The sequence below is a fragment of the Salmo salar genome, chromosome ssa14 (assembly GCF_905237065.1).
Source record: "Salmo salar chromosome ssa14, Ssal_v3.1, whole genome shotgun sequence".
Lineage (NCBI taxonomy): Eukaryota > Metazoa > Chordata > Actinopteri > Salmoniformes > Salmonidae > Salmo > Salmo salar.
Window position 1 is genome coordinate 63,047,461 of NC_059455.1, and position 18,524 is coordinate 63,065,984.

At 42.7% G+C, this 18,524-nt stretch overlaps 1 protein-coding gene across 1 annotated transcript in view; it reads left to right on the forward strand.

Moving 5' to 3' along the window:
- The first annotated feature begins 7,737 nt into the window (after positions 1–7,737).
- LOC106570003 (glutamate receptor ionotropic, NMDA 2D) overlaps positions 7,738–18,524 on the forward strand; it is a 57,680-nt gene continuing 46,893 nt past the window's right edge. The window contains exon 1 of the mRNA XM_014141846.2: positions 7,738–8,122. Within this exon, the coding sequence (XP_013997321.2) occupies positions 8,067–8,122 (56 nt within the window). The 5' untranslated portion in view covers positions 7,738–8,066. The remainder of the gene's footprint in view (positions 8,123–18,524) is intronic.

The following is an 18,524-nucleotide window of genomic DNA, read 5'->3' on the forward strand; positions in this document are numbered from 1 at the left end:
GGAATTCCTTTCCTTCTTAATGCGTTTGAGCCAATCAGTTGTGTTGTGACAGGGTAGGGGTGGTATACAGAAGATAGCACTATTTGGTAAAAGACCAAGTCCATATTATGGCAAGAACAGCTCAAATAAGCAAAGAGAAACGACAGTCCATCATTACTTTAAGACATGAAGGTCAGTCAATCAAGGAAAATTTAAAGAACTTTGAAAGTTTCTTCAAGTGCTGTCGCAAAAACCATCAAGCTCTATGATGAAACTGGCTCTCATGAGGAACGCCACAAGAAAGGAAGACCCAGAGTTACCTCTGCTGCAGAGGATAAATTCATTAGAGTTAACTGCACCTCAGATTGCAACCTAAATAAATGCTTCACAGAGTTCAAGTAACAGACACATCTCAACATTAACTGTTCAGAGGAGACTGCATGAATCAGGCCTTCATTGTCGAATTGCTGCAAAGAAACCACTACTAAAGGACACCAATAATAAGAAGAGACTTGCTTGGGACAAGAAACACAAGCAATGAACATTAGACTGGCGGAAATCTGTCCTTTGGTCTGATGAGTCCAAATTTGAGATTTTTGGTTCCAACAGCCGTGTCTCTGTGAGACCCAGAGTAGGTAAACGGATGATCTCCGCATGTGTGGTACACACCGTGAAGCATGGAGGAGGAGGTGTGATGGTGCTTTGCTGGTGACACTGTCTGTGATTTATTTAGAATTCAAGGTGCACTTAACCAGCATGGCTACCACAGCATTCTGCAGCGATACGCCATCCCATCTGGTTTGCGCTTAGTGGGACTATCATTTGGATAAGATGGAGCCGAAGAACATGGCTGACGTTTTACATTCTCCCAACCAATTGTGCAATTTTGTTATTTTTTTTGAGTTTTGTGTAACTTATTTTTTTACTTATTATGTACATAATGTTGCTGCTACCATCTCTTATGACCGGAAAGAACTTCTGGACATCAGAAAAGCGATTACTCACCACAGACTGGAAGAAACCTTTTCCTTTAACGAGTCTGACGAGAAGAATATCCTGCTTTCACTGGAACAGGCCCAGATCCACGCCTTTTGTGTGAAAAAAAGACGCTGGAAAAGGGGACGCAGATCGGAGATCCTTCTGAGAAGCCAGAGGCAAGCGAGCGAGTAAACACCCCAATGCCTTCCATACTCCTTGCTAACGTGCAATTGTTAGAAAATAAAGTTGGTGACCTATTATTAAGATTATCCTACCAACGGGACATTAAAAACTGTAACATCTTATGTTTCACCGAGACGGGGCTGAACGAAGAAACGGACAATATAGAGCTGCCGGGATTTTCCATGCACCGGCAGAAAAGAGACGCTACCTCTGGTAAGACGAGGGGTGTGGGTGTGTGTCTTTTTGTCAATAACAGCTGGTGCGCGATGTCTAATATTAAAGAAGTCTCGAGGTATTGCTCGCCTGAGGTAGAGTACCTTATGATAAGTTGCCGGCCACACTATCTACTAAGAGAGTTCTGATTTGTATTTTTCGTAGCCATCTATTTACCACCACAAAGCGAAGCTGGCACAAAGACCGCTCTCAACCAACTCTATAAGGCCATAAGCAAAGAAGAAAATGCTCCTAGTGGCCGGGGACTTTAATGCAGGCAAACTTAAATCAGTTCTACCAAATCTCAATCGCACTCCACACCACCCTTTCTCACCTGGACAAAAGGAACACCTATGTGAGAATGCTGTTCATCGACTATAGCTTAGCATTCAACACCATAGTGCCCACGAAGCTCATCATTAAACTAAGGACTTTGGGACTAAACACCTCCCTCTGCAACTGGATCCTGGACTTCCTGACGGGCTGCCCCCAGGTGGTAAGAGTAGGCAACAATACGTCTGCCACGCTGATCCTTAACACTGGGGCCACTCAGGGGTGTGTACTTAGTCCCCTCCTGTATTCCCTGTTCACCCACGACTGCGTGGCCAAACATGACTCCAACACCATCATTAAGTTTGCTGACGACACAACAGTGGTATGCCTGATCACCGACAACGATGAGCCAGCCTATAGGGAGGAGGTCAGAGAACTGGCAGTGTGGTGCCAGGACAACAACCCCTCCCTCAATGTGAGCAAGACAAAGGAGCTGATCGTGGACTACAGGAAAATGCGGGCCGAACAGGCCACCATTCACATTGATGGGGCTGTAGTGGAGCAGGTAGAGAGTTTCAAGTTCCTTGGTGTCCACATCACCAACAAACTATCATGATCCAAACACACCAAGACAGTCGTGAAGAGGGCACAACAAAACATTTTCCCCCTCTGGAGACTAAGAAATTTGGCATGGGCCCCCATATTCTCAAAAGGTTCTACAGCTGCACCATCGAGAGCATCCTGACCGGTTGCATCACCACCTGGTATGGCAACTGCTCGGCATCTGACCGTAAGGCGCTACAGAGGGTAGTGCGAACAGCCCAGTACATTACTGGGGCCAAGCTTCCTGCCATCCAGGACCTATATAATAGGTGGTGTCAGAGAAAAGCCCATAAAATTGTCAGAGGCTCCAGGTACCCAAGTTATAGACTGTTTTCTCTGCTACCGCATGGCAAGCGATACTGGAGCGCCAAGTCTAGGACCAAAAGGCTCCTCAATAGCTTCTATCCCCAAGCCATTAGACTGTTGAACAATTCATAAAAATTGCCACCGGACAATTTACATTGACCCCCCCCCCCCCCGTACACTGCTGCTACTCGCTGTTTGTTTGTTACCTATGCATAGTCACTTCGCCCCCACCTACATGTACAGATTACCTCAACTAGCCTGTACACCCGCACACTGACTCGGTACCGGTGCCCCCCGTATATAGCCTCGTTATTCTTATTGTGTTACTTTTTATTATTACTTTTTATTTTAGGCTACTTGGTAAATATTTTAATCTTCTTCAACTGCACTGTTGGTTAAGGGCTTGTAAGTAAGCATTTCATGGTAAAGTCTACACTTGTTGTACTCGGCATGTGTGGCAAATACAGTTTGATTTGATTTTATTTGTTTTTCAACAGGACAATGACCCAAAACACACCTCCAGGCTGTGTAAGGGCTATTTGACCAAGAAGGAGAGTGATGGTGCTGCATCAGATGACCTGGCCTCCACAATAACCTGACCTCAGCCCAATTGAGATGGTTTGGGATGAGTTGGACCACAGAGTGAAGGAAAAGCAGCCAACAAGTGCTTAGCATATGTGGGAACTCCTTCAAGACTGTTGGAAAAGCATTCCTCATGAAGCTGGTTGAGAGAATGCCAAGAGTGTGCAACGCTGTCGTCAAGGCAAACAGTGGCTACTTTGAAGAACCTAAAATCGAACCTATATTTTGATTTGTTTAACACTTTTTGGTTACTACATGATTCCATATGTGTTATTACATAGTTTTGATGTCTTCACTATCATTCTAAAATGTAGAAAATAGTAAAAATTAAGAAAAACCCTTGAATGAGTAGGTGTGTCCAAACTTTTGACTGGTACTGTATATACAGTGGGGGAAAAAAGTATTTGATCCCCTGCTGATTTTGTACGTTTTCCCACTTACAAAGAAATGATCAGTCTATAATTTTAATGGTATGTTTATATGAACAGTGAGAGACAGAATTACAACAACAAAAAATCCAGAAAAACGCATGTCAAAAATGTTAGAAAATTATTTGCATTTTAATGAGGGAAATAAATATTTGACCCCTCTGCAAAACATGACTTAGTACTTGGTGGCAAAACCCTTGTTGGCAATCACAGAGGTCAGACGTTTCTTGTAGTTGGCCACCAGGTTTGCACACATCTCAGGAGGGATTTTGTCCCACTCCTCTTTGCAGATCTTCTCCAAGTCATTAAGGTTTTGAGGCTGATGTTTGGCAACTCGAACCTTCAGCTCCCTCCACAGATTTTCTATGGGATTAAGGTCTGGAGACTGGCTAGGCCACTCCAGGACCTTAATGTGCTTCTTCTTGAGCCACTCCTTTGTTGCCTTGGCCATGTGTTTTGGGTCATTGTCATGCTGGAATACCCATCCACGACCCATTTTCAATGCCCTTGCTGAGGGAAGGAGGTTCTCCCCCAAGATTTGCCAGTACATGGCCCGGTCAAATGATGCGGTGAAGTTGTCCTGTCCCCTTAGCAGAAAACCCCCCCCAAAGCATAATGTTTCCACCTCCATGTTTGACGGTGGAGATGGTGTTCTTGGGGTCACAGGCAGCATTCCTCCTCCTCCGAACACGGCGAGTTGAGTTGATGCCAAAGAGCTGGGTCAAATACTTACTTCCCTCATTTAAATGCAAATCAATTTATAACATTTTTGACATGCGTTTTTCTCGATATTTGTGTTGTTATTCTGTCTCTCACTGTTCAAATAAACCTAACATTAAAATGATAGACTGATCATTTCTTTGTCAGTGGGCAAACATACAAAATCAGCAGGGGATCAAATACTTTTTTCCCCCACTGTATATAGCGACCCTCTCAAGGTGAATGCTGATGTATTATTTCTATATGAGACATTCAGTATATTTTAACAAGCTAGTAAGACTGGTGTTTTATGAAACACTCACTATTAACATTGCACTTAAGTAATGATGCATTGTAAATGTGCGTCGCTAACGTTGCATGGCAAACATTTCAGCACCATGGACAGGGAAAGCAACCAACCCTAAACCAGGGACAAAGCCTGTGAAAACGGGGCACCGTTTCAGCACGTTAGACAGTTCCACATACATATATTAATGTTTAACTTTTTATCAACACACTTGAGTAATAATGCGTCGTAAAATGTGATGCTACATTGCAATTGTTTCAACACCATGGACAGGTAGAAACTGCTAAAGCTTTCAAGTCATTTTAGCTTGGACAGATACGCATAGAGCTCTTAATGAGAGACTATTCCTCACAGCTGTGCTCGGCTGTGGCTGTAGGCTGGAAGGCCTGCTGATAGATATAGTGTCAATAGTATTCATTTTCTTTTGAATACTTTAGCTGCGCTTGTTTGAGCTTGCCTGGTGCAATGGATCCAATGTAATTGTCCAAAATGTGAAACTCCCACCCATCTAACACACTAGGGAGGAACCCCAAACGCTTGAAATAAATGAAAGAAAACAATGAATGAGTAATGGGTTGGCAGGGTTTGGGTTATGCAACATAAACACACATCTTCATTTGACTTACTATATTGAAGCGATGTACACTTACAACAAAGTTCGCTGTGGATGCCATGTAAGCTTGATATAGGAACATTGAGTGAGTTAATGAGCCAGGGAATGAGTGAGTGAAGGAGGGATCTTGCTCTTTTCTCTTAATTGTGTCATTAGTAACAGACATGTTATCAGTGGATGCTTCAATCAAGGCTATACCTGCTAAATGCCTAAGTGTATTGCACGTCTCCATGGTTAAGTCTGCAGAGATACCGACATGCCTTGGATGGCTCTGTCTTGGTGCATCGATTAGATTCCCTTCTCACCAAGCCTGGAAGTTCACGTATCATTCTCCCAATGAACTGGCAATGTCTCCTGCCAAATTTGTTTGTAGGCTTCCTTCACTTGGCCAAGTTGTAGATATGGATCTACAGGATGTTTGGTGGTGAGAGAGTACTGTGATTATGTTTTTCCTCCTAGCGTTTTTTTTTTTTGTATTGCGACATGTTTTGTGAAATTGCAACCTAAATACATTTTGATTCAACAAAAAAAAAAAAAATCTGTCTATTTTGGGGTGCTTAAAATGTGGATATTTTGATGGCAAGTAGTGTCACAAGACTTAAAGTGATAGTTCACTCCAAAATCAAGGTTTGTCAGATGTTTTCAGACCTCCACAATGGGTTAACGTCCCAAGCCATTTGTTCCAGCTATATATCCATATCCAGGTGTATGGGCCTCAATCTCTATTTTCATCATCTCTATTTACCTGGGATTGACGAATCATCTTGACACCAGACCACTTTTGAGATCTGAAAGCATCTGTCAAACTTTGATTTTGAACCTTGTTAAATAGCAAATTGTATTGCCACTTCACTGTTTTCAGTCAAGCTACCATTTTATTGAATCATTTTGCCTCAACTTTCTTTTTCTACGGTGCGAAAAAAGAAATGTGTCAATTGCTTGTATTTTTTATTGAAAAACGAAAGGCAATTAACTACATTGTATTCCCAGTCAGAACAGAGAAAGGGAGAATTCAGATGTTAAATTACATCATAGACTAAATTAAAAGTGTGCTGTCATATGTCTTTGAGAATATTGGTTGCTTTAACTCAATTATTAACAAAGAACTAATATTCTGCTTTAATTGTATAATCCCAATAGCGAGGCACAGCCTTCAGAAGTGTGCAGAAATACAGTTATTTCTTCATGGCGGCATTCCAATACAATTTGTCTGTAATTATTCTCTAAGATGAATAGATTGGTTAGCTAAAGAGGATTTGGTTAGCTTTTATCTCCTTTAGGTATTCGTAACACACTCAGAAGCAATGACTGTACAGACATGATAGTGCTTGTAGGGTATAAAAGCCATATTGGTTTTATATCCACTTGGTGTTGTTCCACCTGTGGCAGCTTGTTTCAGATTTTCCTGGATTTGTGTTCCAGTCATGAAAGACTTGCTCCAGCCTCCCATCTCTCTACCTCATCACAATATTCCTCCTGTTATCATCTCTATCTCCTTCAACTTCCTGATGAGAGAGGCCAATGCCCTGTCATCCTATTACAAAACAACAGGGTAAACAACCAAGATGGGTTTCTATTGTTTTCTGTTAATTAGGGCCTATTTTGAATATTTCACAGAACTGGTCGGCAGCGTGGCAGCTCTATATTTACGAATGAAAACAAGTGGTTTCACCGTGAATGTGGATTCACTTCAAACAAAACAGAGACATAGACACAGAGGCTCACACACACACACACACACACACACACACACACACACACACACACACACACACACACACACACACACACACACACACACGTACACTCACTCAAGAGCACATGTCGTACGTCACACACACACACACACACACACACACACACACACACACACACACACACACACACACACACACACACACACACACACACACACACACACACACACACACACACACACAATGATTACATCAATATATAAAAGGTGTGTGTCTGCATGGTACATAGGCACATCCTCTCTTCTTCTCTGCTACAGTCAAAAATGTGATGTCCAGCATAGAGGACAAAATGGCTGGTGCTGAGCACAAAAGATGAAAAAGGTGAATAAGATTTTTTTTCTCTCTTATTTCCTATAAGGACTAATTATAGTACTTACTTTCAGAAGTAGAACAATTGCAAAAACCTAATATTGTGATATCAAATAATTACCAGATAAATGCAGACAGGATTATAGTAATTAAATAGCACGATTCTTTATATGTGTATCTCTAACATATGCATTATTAAGTTCTTTATCTGTGTGTAATAATTTCAAGTGGCAAAATCCCCCTGCAGTGAAAAAGTTCAGCCCAGAGTTGAATATTATAAACTCACAATAGCAATTATCATGTATTCCCTTAGGATAAACATAACCGCAAAGCGCGAGGCTTGAATTATCTTAAGTGTTTTTTTTAAGGTAGGCTATAAACCGGCTTCTCTTTCGCTTGGAGAGAGAGGAGATGAGGGAGCAGGGAGGAGGAATAGAGGTTTACATATGGGTTTAAGGGGAGGGGGGAAAAAGAGGGGAGGGAGGGAGACAGGGAGAGAGAGTTTTAATAAATATCTTGATTGCATACTGATACACCACTGAGTGTGTATCTACTCCTTCGTAAAAAAAATATTAAATATTCCACAACGACAAGTTTAGCATTCAACACGTGTCGCTGGAGTGATGAAGAGAGAGGTTGCTAGGTGACGAGGCGTATATACGGAATTTTAACAAAATAACTGGTGAGAGGGGAAAGAGGGAGGGAGAGAGATGTAGTCAGCAACATGTAGGTTCGTGGAGTACAGAAAAGCTCGACACTGTTTATCGGTGCAACGTTTAAATATATAGGCTACACATCGGGAGATAACCCGCAGGATATGGTCAGAAGAGGAATGGATGTATTGTGGACGGAGAGACGAGGGGAGAAGAGAGTGTCGGGCTCCTGAAAAACAGTGAGTCTTTTTCTCCTTGCTGCGAGGCTGATATGTTTAGGTTTTCTTGAAGAAGTGTTCCAAGATTTGCCCTTCAAATTCTGCTGAATGTTATGCACGGGGACCGGAATAGTGCCGTAGCGTTTCTCGAGGCTATATATGTGTCGACTCGTATGGGTAGCTAGCTTGATGGATAGGCGACAACCGGCCGGTGCGCGAGACTTTGACCCTCTGTCATTGATGCGCGTGCACACTCCAAGAGCTTCCAGACTCGCATTGCACATGCATAGCCTACTGTACACACACACACACACACACACACACACACACACACACACACACACGTTCTGAGTCACCACACATAACTTACATGAGTGATGAAAGAAATGTGGACCTTTCTTACCTCACCATAATCCGCATGTGTATCTGGGTACATTACCATTCCTCATTAATATGCCATGTCGACCACATTGCCTTCATTTGAAGTCGGTTTTATGCGCATGTGTGCGTTTGTCCTTTCTATTGTCTTCTTGTCCACGGAGAACACTTTGTAGCCTTTTCCCTGCCACATCTCCTGCTATTTGCCCAAGACAGCTTTCAGATGTTGAATCAATCCTAGAGCTTTCTGTATGTACCCAATACCCATCTGTCAGCTGTTCTCCCCACTATATTCATTGGGAGACAGCTCTTTGAATTGCAATTCTGAGCTGTGCACAAGGTAATTTGCTCTGATCTTATCAGAATTCTTTGGGCTTAACTATCCTACTTTCACTGATGTTGTGTGTATTTCAGTGGAGGCTCCTCAGAGGAGGAATGGGAGGACCATCCTCCTCAGTGAATTTCATAAAAATAAAAATAGTGAAACATTAAAAAGTTAACCTTTTTAGATAAAACTATACAAAATATATTCACATCACCAAATAATTGATTCAAATGCACTGTTTTGCAAAGAAGGTCTACAGTAGCCTCAGCAGCACTCTGTAGGGTAGCACCATGGTGTAGCCAGAGGACAGCTAGCTTCTGTCCTCCTCTGGGTACATTGACCTCAATACAAAACCTAGGAGGCTCATGGGTCTCACCCCCTTCCATAGACTTACACAGTAATTATGGCAGCTTCCGGAGGACGTCCTCCAGCCTATCAGAGCTCTTGCAGCATGAACTAACATGTTGTCCACCCAATCAAAGGGTTAGAGAATGAATCTAGTACTGAAAGCATAAGTTACAGCTAGCTAGCACTGCAGTGCATACAATGTGGTGAATAGTTGACTCAAAGAGAGAGAAAGACAATAGTTTATTTCAAAATGAAGGAGAAGCAAGAGAGAGAGTGAGCTAGCTAGCTATATTTCGTATTACAGTGCATTTGGAAAGTATTCAGACCCCTTCACCTTGTCCACATTTTATTATGTTACAGCCTTGTTCTAACATTGATTAAATTGTTTTTTTTCCCTCATTAATTAAAAAAACTGAAATATCACATTTACATAAGTATTCAGACCCTTTACTCAGTACTTTGTTGAAGTACCTTTGGCAGCGATTACAGCCTTGAGTCTTCTTCGGTATGACACTACAAGCTTGGCACACCTGTATTTGGGGAGTTTCTTCCATTCTTCTCTGCAGATCCTCTCAAGCTCTGTCAGGTTGGATGGGGAGCGTCGCTGCACAGCTATTTTCAAGTCTCTCCAGAGGTGTTAGATCGGGTTCAAGTACGGGCTCTGGCTGGGCCAGGTTGGGCTGGCCAGCTCTAGGTCCAAGCTTCTTTTTTTTAATATTGATGGAGGCCACTGTGTTCTTGGGGACCTGCAGCAATTTTTTGTAACCCTTCCCCAGATCTGTGCCTCGACACAATCCTTTCTCGGAGCTCTATGGACAATTCCTTCAACCTCATGGCTTGTTTTTTGCTCTGACATGCACTGTCAAGTGTGGGACCTTATATAGACAGGTGTGCGCCTTTCCAAATCATGTCCAATCAATTGAATTTACCACATCTCAAGGATGATCAATGGAAACAGGATGCACCTGAGCTCAATTTCGAGTCTCATTGCAAAGGGTTTGAATACTTATGTAAATAAGGTATTTCTGTTATGTATTTTAATACATTTGCAAAAATTTCTTAACACCGTTTTTGCTCTGTCATTATGGGGTATTGTGTGTAGATTGATGAGGAAAAAATGTATTTAATACATTTTAGAATAAAGCTGTGATGTAACAAAATGTGGTAAAAGTCAATGGGTCTGAATACTTTCCAAATGCACTGTATATATACATATATATATACATATATATATATATATACATATTTTTTAAAACTTTCACTTACTTAGCTAGAAAATGTAGCTAGGTAGTTTAGCCTACTCAAACACCCGGTTCAGAGAGGGATACTATGTTAGCTAGCTGGCTATGGCTATCCAACATGGGAACTCTTCCAAGTCAAGGTAAGCATTTGGTTTTATTAATTTATTGCCACCGGAGCCCACCGGTGTAACTAACTGCTTGCTATAAACTGTGCTGCATGATTGTAGCGGGTTAACTAATGCGTTAGTTCTAGTAGCTATGTTGACAATGACCTTAATATAGTGAAAACAATGTAGACTGTGTGTAGTGGTTATGGTAGGAAAGTTTGGCTTGGAAAGGTTTTTTCCCCCTGATAATAGACAGCTGTTGTATTGTGCACTGAAGTCCAGAAGCAAAGGGAAAAGGTCAGAGGAGGAGAGAACGTAGATGTAAGAAGGAATTATACATACAATGAGCAAAGTGATCATGTGGTTTATGGGTGTGTTCACTCTGGCTATCTACTCTGATTTCAGAGCACTCTAGTCTGGAGTGTGCCAGAGCGCAGAATAAATGATGAATTTACAAACGCGCAACACCCGTTGAAAATGACCGGTGCCAGTAAATGTCGGCAAAATAACATAATTTAATTTTTGCCAATACTCTAGATAACATGAAAACAGCCTAACCATCTCTGCTAGGGTGAGTAAAATGGACAGTCGGGTGTTCTCTCATTTGTGTCTAGAAGTAGCTAGTAAGCTAGCCAACTTTAGTCAGTTAACTTAAGTTCTTCGCTGACGTTTTGAGGTCAGAATACTCGGATCAACCCTACTCCTCGGCCAGAGCGTCCAGTGTGTGCTCTGAACGCGCCGAGAGCTAAACGCTATGAATTTACAAACATACAATCTGACAACGCTCTGAATTTACAAACGCCCACAGCGCACTCTGAGCGCACTCTGGCACTCCAGAGTGAATTTATGAACACACCCTATAGGCTATGTGGCTATTAATTCCGCCGATTCTGTTGAAAAACTTTTCTTAAACGGAAACAAACAAAATGAAACGGGGATAAACATACCAGAATTTGTCTGATAGAAACTCTCGTTTGCAACTGTTGGAGTAATGATTATAACCTAGATGAACTAGATGCAGGCGAGAGTGTGCAAGGTGGTGTTGAATGTGTGTCACTGTCTGTCACCTTGATTACTCTAATTTCTCTCGACCTGTGCACCTACATTGTAAAACGTTCATTCATAGGCTAGGTTGTAGCAACCTCATGACGGGTAAAGGGTCAATTCAAGCATCATGTACAGTAGTAGCCTAAACCTATCGATGTTACATTGAACTGGGTGAAGGGAATATGAATGACAGTCATCCAATATGCTGGAATAGAAATAAGGCCATGCTCATGAAAAAGAAAATGGTCCTCCCTCGTTATAAACGGCACCGACCGCCACTGGTGTATATTGAGTAAATACTTGATCTGTAGGCTAGTGGCATGTTTAAATAGCATTTGCATCCTTAAACCGTCCATGGGTACACTCTGATTCTTGTGGAAACTAATATTGTAGGCCTTTTATTTCTATCCTAGAGCAAGTTCAAACAGGTTTTTCATTGATCATTATGTGATAGATAGCCTTGAAGGGGCACTCCATGTTTGGGGTTCTCAAGCGCTTGACAGCATGGAATCTTGACTGTAGCCTGAAAACTCGTTGTTCAGTTGATGACACTGTACCCGACATGTTTTCTTTTGTTAGTTATTCTAGACTGGACATGTGTGCATGAAAGCGGGTGGGATTTGCTATTGGACTATAATGGACTTAGTTTCACGTGTCATCAATTTTCACACACACAATATGCAACAGTCCACACATTCTAATTTAGGGTTTTTTCAGTGAAACCGATTGTGGAACTAGGCCAAATCCAAAATGCTCCATTTCATCCATTTAATCCGGGAAGGATGTTGAAACACATCTTACCATTTGTCATCAGCTGATATCATGGCCTCTGAATGACTTAGGCTACGTTATCCCAGAGAAACCCTTTTATGTAGAGAACCAAATCCAACAGTGGCAGACCCAAGTCACTCAGGGAAGGCTTCTTTCAGACAGTTGTTTCAGCTCTGAGTAACTCTCGACTTGTTGGGACTTGTCACAGTAAATCACCAGAGTAATGTGACACTCAGAAGTTCAGGTCCACTGAGTAGGAGACAGAGGAGGAAGAGAAGGAGGGCTGCACCTGTAGTATCACCTGAGGATTCAGCTCTGTGCTTCCAACTTCCAGGCAGGGGTTAGTTGTGTTCATTAGGGCACACGACGGAAAACGTTTCAAGCAAAAGAAAACGAGTCCAGGTAGTTCCTTCCTGTTTCAGCCTGTTTTCTACCATTTGGTGCCTAGTGAACACAAACCCTACCACAGACAAGGAACAGAAAGCAGGATGTCCTTTCATATCGAGTACACCTTTACAAAAGTGATTCTTCATCCCTGAGAATTGCACTCAGTCTGAGGTGTTTCATTGAGTCACTTGTGTATGAATGAATGGTTGTTGGCTGCATGACATTGTGAGCTATGTTAGTGGGGGCCTTGCACTGAAATCACCTGTTCTGCTTAGCGGAGGAAAGGAGGCCATTTTAGCTTCACCATCTTTAGAGACAAGCCAAGTGGCCCTGGCTTTCCTCCATGGGGATGGTGGTCAAGGTGATGGTGGTGAAAGTCTTGGTTGGTTTGGCTACACCCAGGGGACCCACCATGAGACTTTCTCAGCTTTCCTGACTGAAGAAAAAAATGGATTAAGCCTTCGATCCGACTTAACGTCAAAGTAGTGAGCTGGAGGTGGGGGTCTGCCTTAAGGTCGCATCCAAAGACGACCGCCTGAACGTACGTGACAGAATAATATGATCGGAACCTCACCTTCGACTCACCCAGACCCTGTTTGAAGGCCACTCCGAAACTTCTGAACCACATCTTCATTCCAAATGCTCTATTGTTGCTGTTTGGCTACATAGCCTAGTCAGTTAGCCTACAGTAAGGCTAGGCTAAATGTAGGTCTAAATGCTATCCTTCTCAATATCAGATCCCATTGACCAAAGAAAGCGCCATCTCATTTAACACAAGCCTATCTGGGAGCCGATATATCTAATGTTCAAATTAACTTTCAAAATTCATTAATGCTCCTTTTCTGTTTTTATCGGCTGTGTGTAGCTAGTAAGACTTTTCAATGATAACCAACTCAAGCTTCTTGTCTTGGTGACTAACCGAACTGGTGTTTGATGGTGCCTCTTGTATCACTGTTTGCATATTTGCAGTGCTGCCAGCCAGTATCTATCCATTGCAAATAGGCCTGTGGTATATCATGGCTATAGTGTAGGTGTTGCAATCTCTACTCTACTTCTAAAGCACAAAACCTGATAATGAACCACACAATGCCCAGGAATTAATACTTGTTCTTTACTGTGAGCTGAGCACTCTTTCCAAAGTCTTCAGGTGACATTTTTGGGGGGGGGATGTCGTCTTGATCAAATGTATTCAGGCGACCACGTAACCTTGATTGTTATTGATTTTTGTTTTTAACCTGGGCAAACAGTTGGGTATGGAGAGACTCTATTCTTGACGATGGTGGGGCTGATACTGTCTAAATAATACTAGCTATAATAGTTGTCGAGAACACTGTGGAATAGATTGGTTTGCTTTCTGTTAACATTGCGTTTTAATCGGGTCGTAAATTCCGTCTCCCTTATCGTGGAGAGCTAACATTTGGCTAACGGCATTGATCGTAAATCCCCTTCGTCCAAATGTAAATTGACATTTCATTTGCACACTTTGGCTTGATGAAGTCACTGCTTCGACCTGCTAGGCCACAGCCTCTTGTACCAGTACAACTGGAAACGTCTGTCTTCATTTCGCTTCCTCTGAGGAGAGCAATTGAGCTTCAGTCAGCTACTCTACGACACCGACCAACACAAATGATTACACATCTCGGATCAGCGGTGTTTTATTCTTTTTTTCTTCTTAGTCAGTTCTACTGACAGGCAGGTTTATTGGTCGGTTGCTTGACTGGCAGGTGGTTGGGTGAGTCTGACAGAGCCGATGAATGAGTCTGTGGACCTTTTTCACAGAGGCAGGTTTTTGGCTCAAAACCCAGTACAGTATGTTCAGAACATGTCTAGGAATAGAGAAAGAGAGAGAGAGAGAGAGAAACCGAGAGAGCGAGGGAGCTGAATGAGGCATAAGAGGAAGACAATTTATAGAGACTGAAATAAAGAGTTGTGTGTTGTCTCTGGTATAGATTCGTTTTTTCTCTCTTCTCTATTGCCTTTCGTTCTTCCCAGGCGTACTTTCCCTGCGATAGGTGTGCTTGTGTACAGACCCTGCCAATTTCTTTGTCTCTCTTTACCTTCAACAACTTTGATTCCACCTTAGCACCAAACCACAAAACCACAGCCAAGGCATTTTACATAAGTATACCTCAAACAGGTGGATCGCCTGTCAGACACATGGATTTAATAAAGCTGCTCATAAAGCTTTGTGTAACAATAAGGCCAGTCTTTGGGGGTTTGCGTTGTGCCCGGGAATGCAAAAGGTTGTTCATCTTTGGTGGCACTGCATGGGGCGTGTAGATAGGCACCTTTGCCGATTCTTTATTGTGGCGTGACAACCGAGACACCCACCGGTGGAGACCTGTAATCCGCCAGCTCCCCTGGGGTCAAAGTTGAGGATCGTGAGCCAGCTAAATACCAACTCATTAGGCCTGGCCAAATGGGACTCTGGAGACATGAAACCCTTAGAAGTGTGTGAGAGACTGAGGGAGCCACAAGGGAGGGAGAGGGAGTAGGATAGAGGGAAGAGAGGCAGGAGAGGAAAGAAGGAGAAACAAACGAGGGAGTGTGATAGATAGGATGTGGGAGAGGGAGAGAGGGACAGGCCAGGGATAGATAGATGGAATGGTAGAGAGAGGAGAGAGAGAGAGAGATAGAGGCAGAATGAACATACCAAGGGGGGGTCGAGGGAGCAAGAGACACCCTCAGCATCCTATAACCCACTGGGCACACATCCCCCACCGTCCTTGGTCTGTCCTCATGTCTCTCCTTCGTCTTATCCACCTCCCCTCCCACCCCTCTCGCTCTCTCACTTGCCTGAGTTTACCTTTCCTTCTTCCCCTGTCATTTCCTGAAAAAATACATCTGATCATCCTCTGCCCCTTTACCCATAACTCCCTTCACCAGCTTCTCTTTAAATCTAATGAAGGTAATGTTTATTAAAAACATTGTTAGCAAGGTCACCGGTTAGCCTGTTGATTACTTCTTTGCAGAGAGAGCAGACGCTGTTAAATACCTCAGTGCTTCCTCCGAGCAGGCCAGGATTCATTGATTCCTTCCCCTCCCATCATCCATAGCCGCAGCATATGGGGAATGAAGAATGTCACCAATGTCCCTCAGCAAATGTAATGTGATATGTATTTTTAGAGTAGCAATTATTGATAGAAGTAATATTGCTCCTTTGTATGCAGAGTGCTATGGGGCAAGGTTTGTTCCCAGTACAATTTCCACCACCAAATTACTTTCATGCAAAGACGATGCGTGAGGTAATGCATCACATCCCCAATAAATTGGAACGCGATGTTCTTTATTTACAGCCACAAAATCAGTAGGAAATGATGAATATTTCTTCTTGTGTGTCCTTATTTGGTGCAAAATGTAATGAGAAATACTAGTGCGTAAAGTAATGATTGTATTTCATCCAGGCAAGCCCTTTAGATCGTTTATCTTAACTACTTAAAGTAGCATTGCATAACTAACTGCTGTGCTCAGTGTGAGGGAATTGGAGTATATTTTTTGTTCAAGAAAAATACGTATGTTTACGTGTTTAAAACTCAGGGAGCCCTGGTTCTGTTCCGTTGTTCTCCTGGGACTTCCTTGGAAACAAGACAGATCACCTCGAGGGGATTTTTTGAAATCATTTTTTTGTTTGTTATATGTATAAATATAGAAATAGAATAAGATAAATATAGTAGCTGCCAGTCTGTCTGACAATGTATATATTACACGTGCATCGAGCTGGAACTACAGTAGATGTTGTAGCAGGAGGAAGACGTCTTTAACTACGTGAAATTCCATTTCTGTCAGACATGGAGTCACGGAGTGCCTTGAAAAGCAGCTTGCTTTGACAAAATTGAATTTAATCTTACTCTGTGTGAGTGTGTATAAGATTGTGTGTGTATGAGAGTGTGTGTGTGTTTGCGTGTGAGAGCATGTGTGTGTGTGTGTGTGTGTGTGTGTGTGTGTGTGTGTGTGTGTGTGTGTGTGTGTGTGTGTGTGTGTGTGTGTGTGTGTGTGTGTGTGAGAATGTCCTTCTGTGTGTCAAGGGGCTATCCAAGTCATCTTTAAGCTTATTAGGGAGGGTCCTGACTTATGGGTCATGAGATGTTTTGAGCACACCTGACTGTCCATCACACTCCTGCTAATGGTGTTAATGGTGTTAATGGTGCTAATGGTGTTAATGGTGTTACTGGTGTTAATGGTGTTAATGGTGCTAATGGTGTTAATGGTGTTACTGGTGTTAATGGTGTTAATGGTGCTAATGGTGTTAATGGTGTTAATGGTGTTACTGGTGTTAATGGTGTTAATGGTGCTAATGGTGTTAATGGTGCTAATGGTGCTAATGGTGTTAATGGTGTTAATGGTGCTAATGGTGTTAATGGTGCTAATGGTGCTAATGGTGTTAATGGTGCTAATGGTGTTAATGGTGTGCCACAGTGCCAGCGGATGCCGTTTGGAGTAAGACAGGGACAGACAGTTCCTCATAAGCCTTGTGCTGCTCTGGACAGGAGCAGAAAGTCTGGCAACACTTAGACGGCCAGAAAGAGAGACTGGACACAATCACGCTGTCTATGGGCTCTGCCCGTCCGTTTCCTTCATGGGCAGTGCAGTTACTAATGGCTACCGGTTATCTTGTTTTCCCGGACAGCGTTTTGAGCTGACCATGCTATATGATCATCACAGAAGATTCATGTTGGAGCTGAACGTGCAATACGACCGTCAACACAAGATGCAGGGTCTTTTGGAGGGGAAATATGAGGACATCCATTCATGTTGTAAAACCCATTAGGACTGTAAGCCGTTGACAACCAAGACAAATAGATATGGGGAGGAGTTCAAGGATGTAAACCCTCTATGCTAATGCCTGGATAGATAACGTGGCTACAGAGTTCTGTCCAGTACTTACAGCTGAAACTGCTCATGCCAGCCAGGATATTCATTATCCATTCATACAGCTCTGTGTTTGACAGCAATCTTTGGGGAGCCACAGCGTACAGCAACTCTGACCTGTATTCTAATCATCTTCTCCCAACGCCATTTCCCTAACCCCTATACCACTCTACAGCCATGATACTGCAGGGTCCATTTAACATAGGCAACAAACAATGTGCTCCGTGCCAGTGGAAGACCATTAAACTCCGGTGTATGAGAGCTCTGGGGAGTGATAACACAAGCTGACTGGTGTTAGGGCCAATGGATGGAATGCTAGCCTGGAATGATTGATCCGGAACCCGTATGTATGGTCTGTAGTGCGGTTTGTACTGGATTTAGCCGTATCCCCTTCGAACTGAGTGCAGAACCTGTGCCTGTACTGATTTCATACGGTTTGAACTAGATGAATCCCTATGCCCTGCGGACTGAGTACAGCACCTGTATGGTTTGTACTGTTTTCATATGGTCTGTACTGGTTTCATATGGTCTGTACTGGTTTCATATGGTCTGTACTGGTTTCATACGGTCTGTACTGGTTTCATATGGTCTGTACTGGTTTCATATGGTCTGTACTGGTTTCATATGGTCTGTACTGGTTTCATATGGTCTGTACTGTTTTCATACGGTCTGTACTGGTTTCATACGGTCTGTACTGGTTTCATACGGTCTGTACTGGTTTCATATGGTCTGTACTGGTTTCATATGGTCTGTACTGGTTTCATATGGTCTGTACTAGTTTCATACGGTCTGTACTGGTTTCATACGGTCTGTACTGGTTTCATACGGTCTGTACTGGTTTCTGTATTGGTTTCATACGGTCTGTACTGGTTTCATACAGTCTGTACTGGTTTCATACGGTCTGTACTGGTTTCTGTATTGGTTTCATACGGTCTGTACTGGTTTCATAC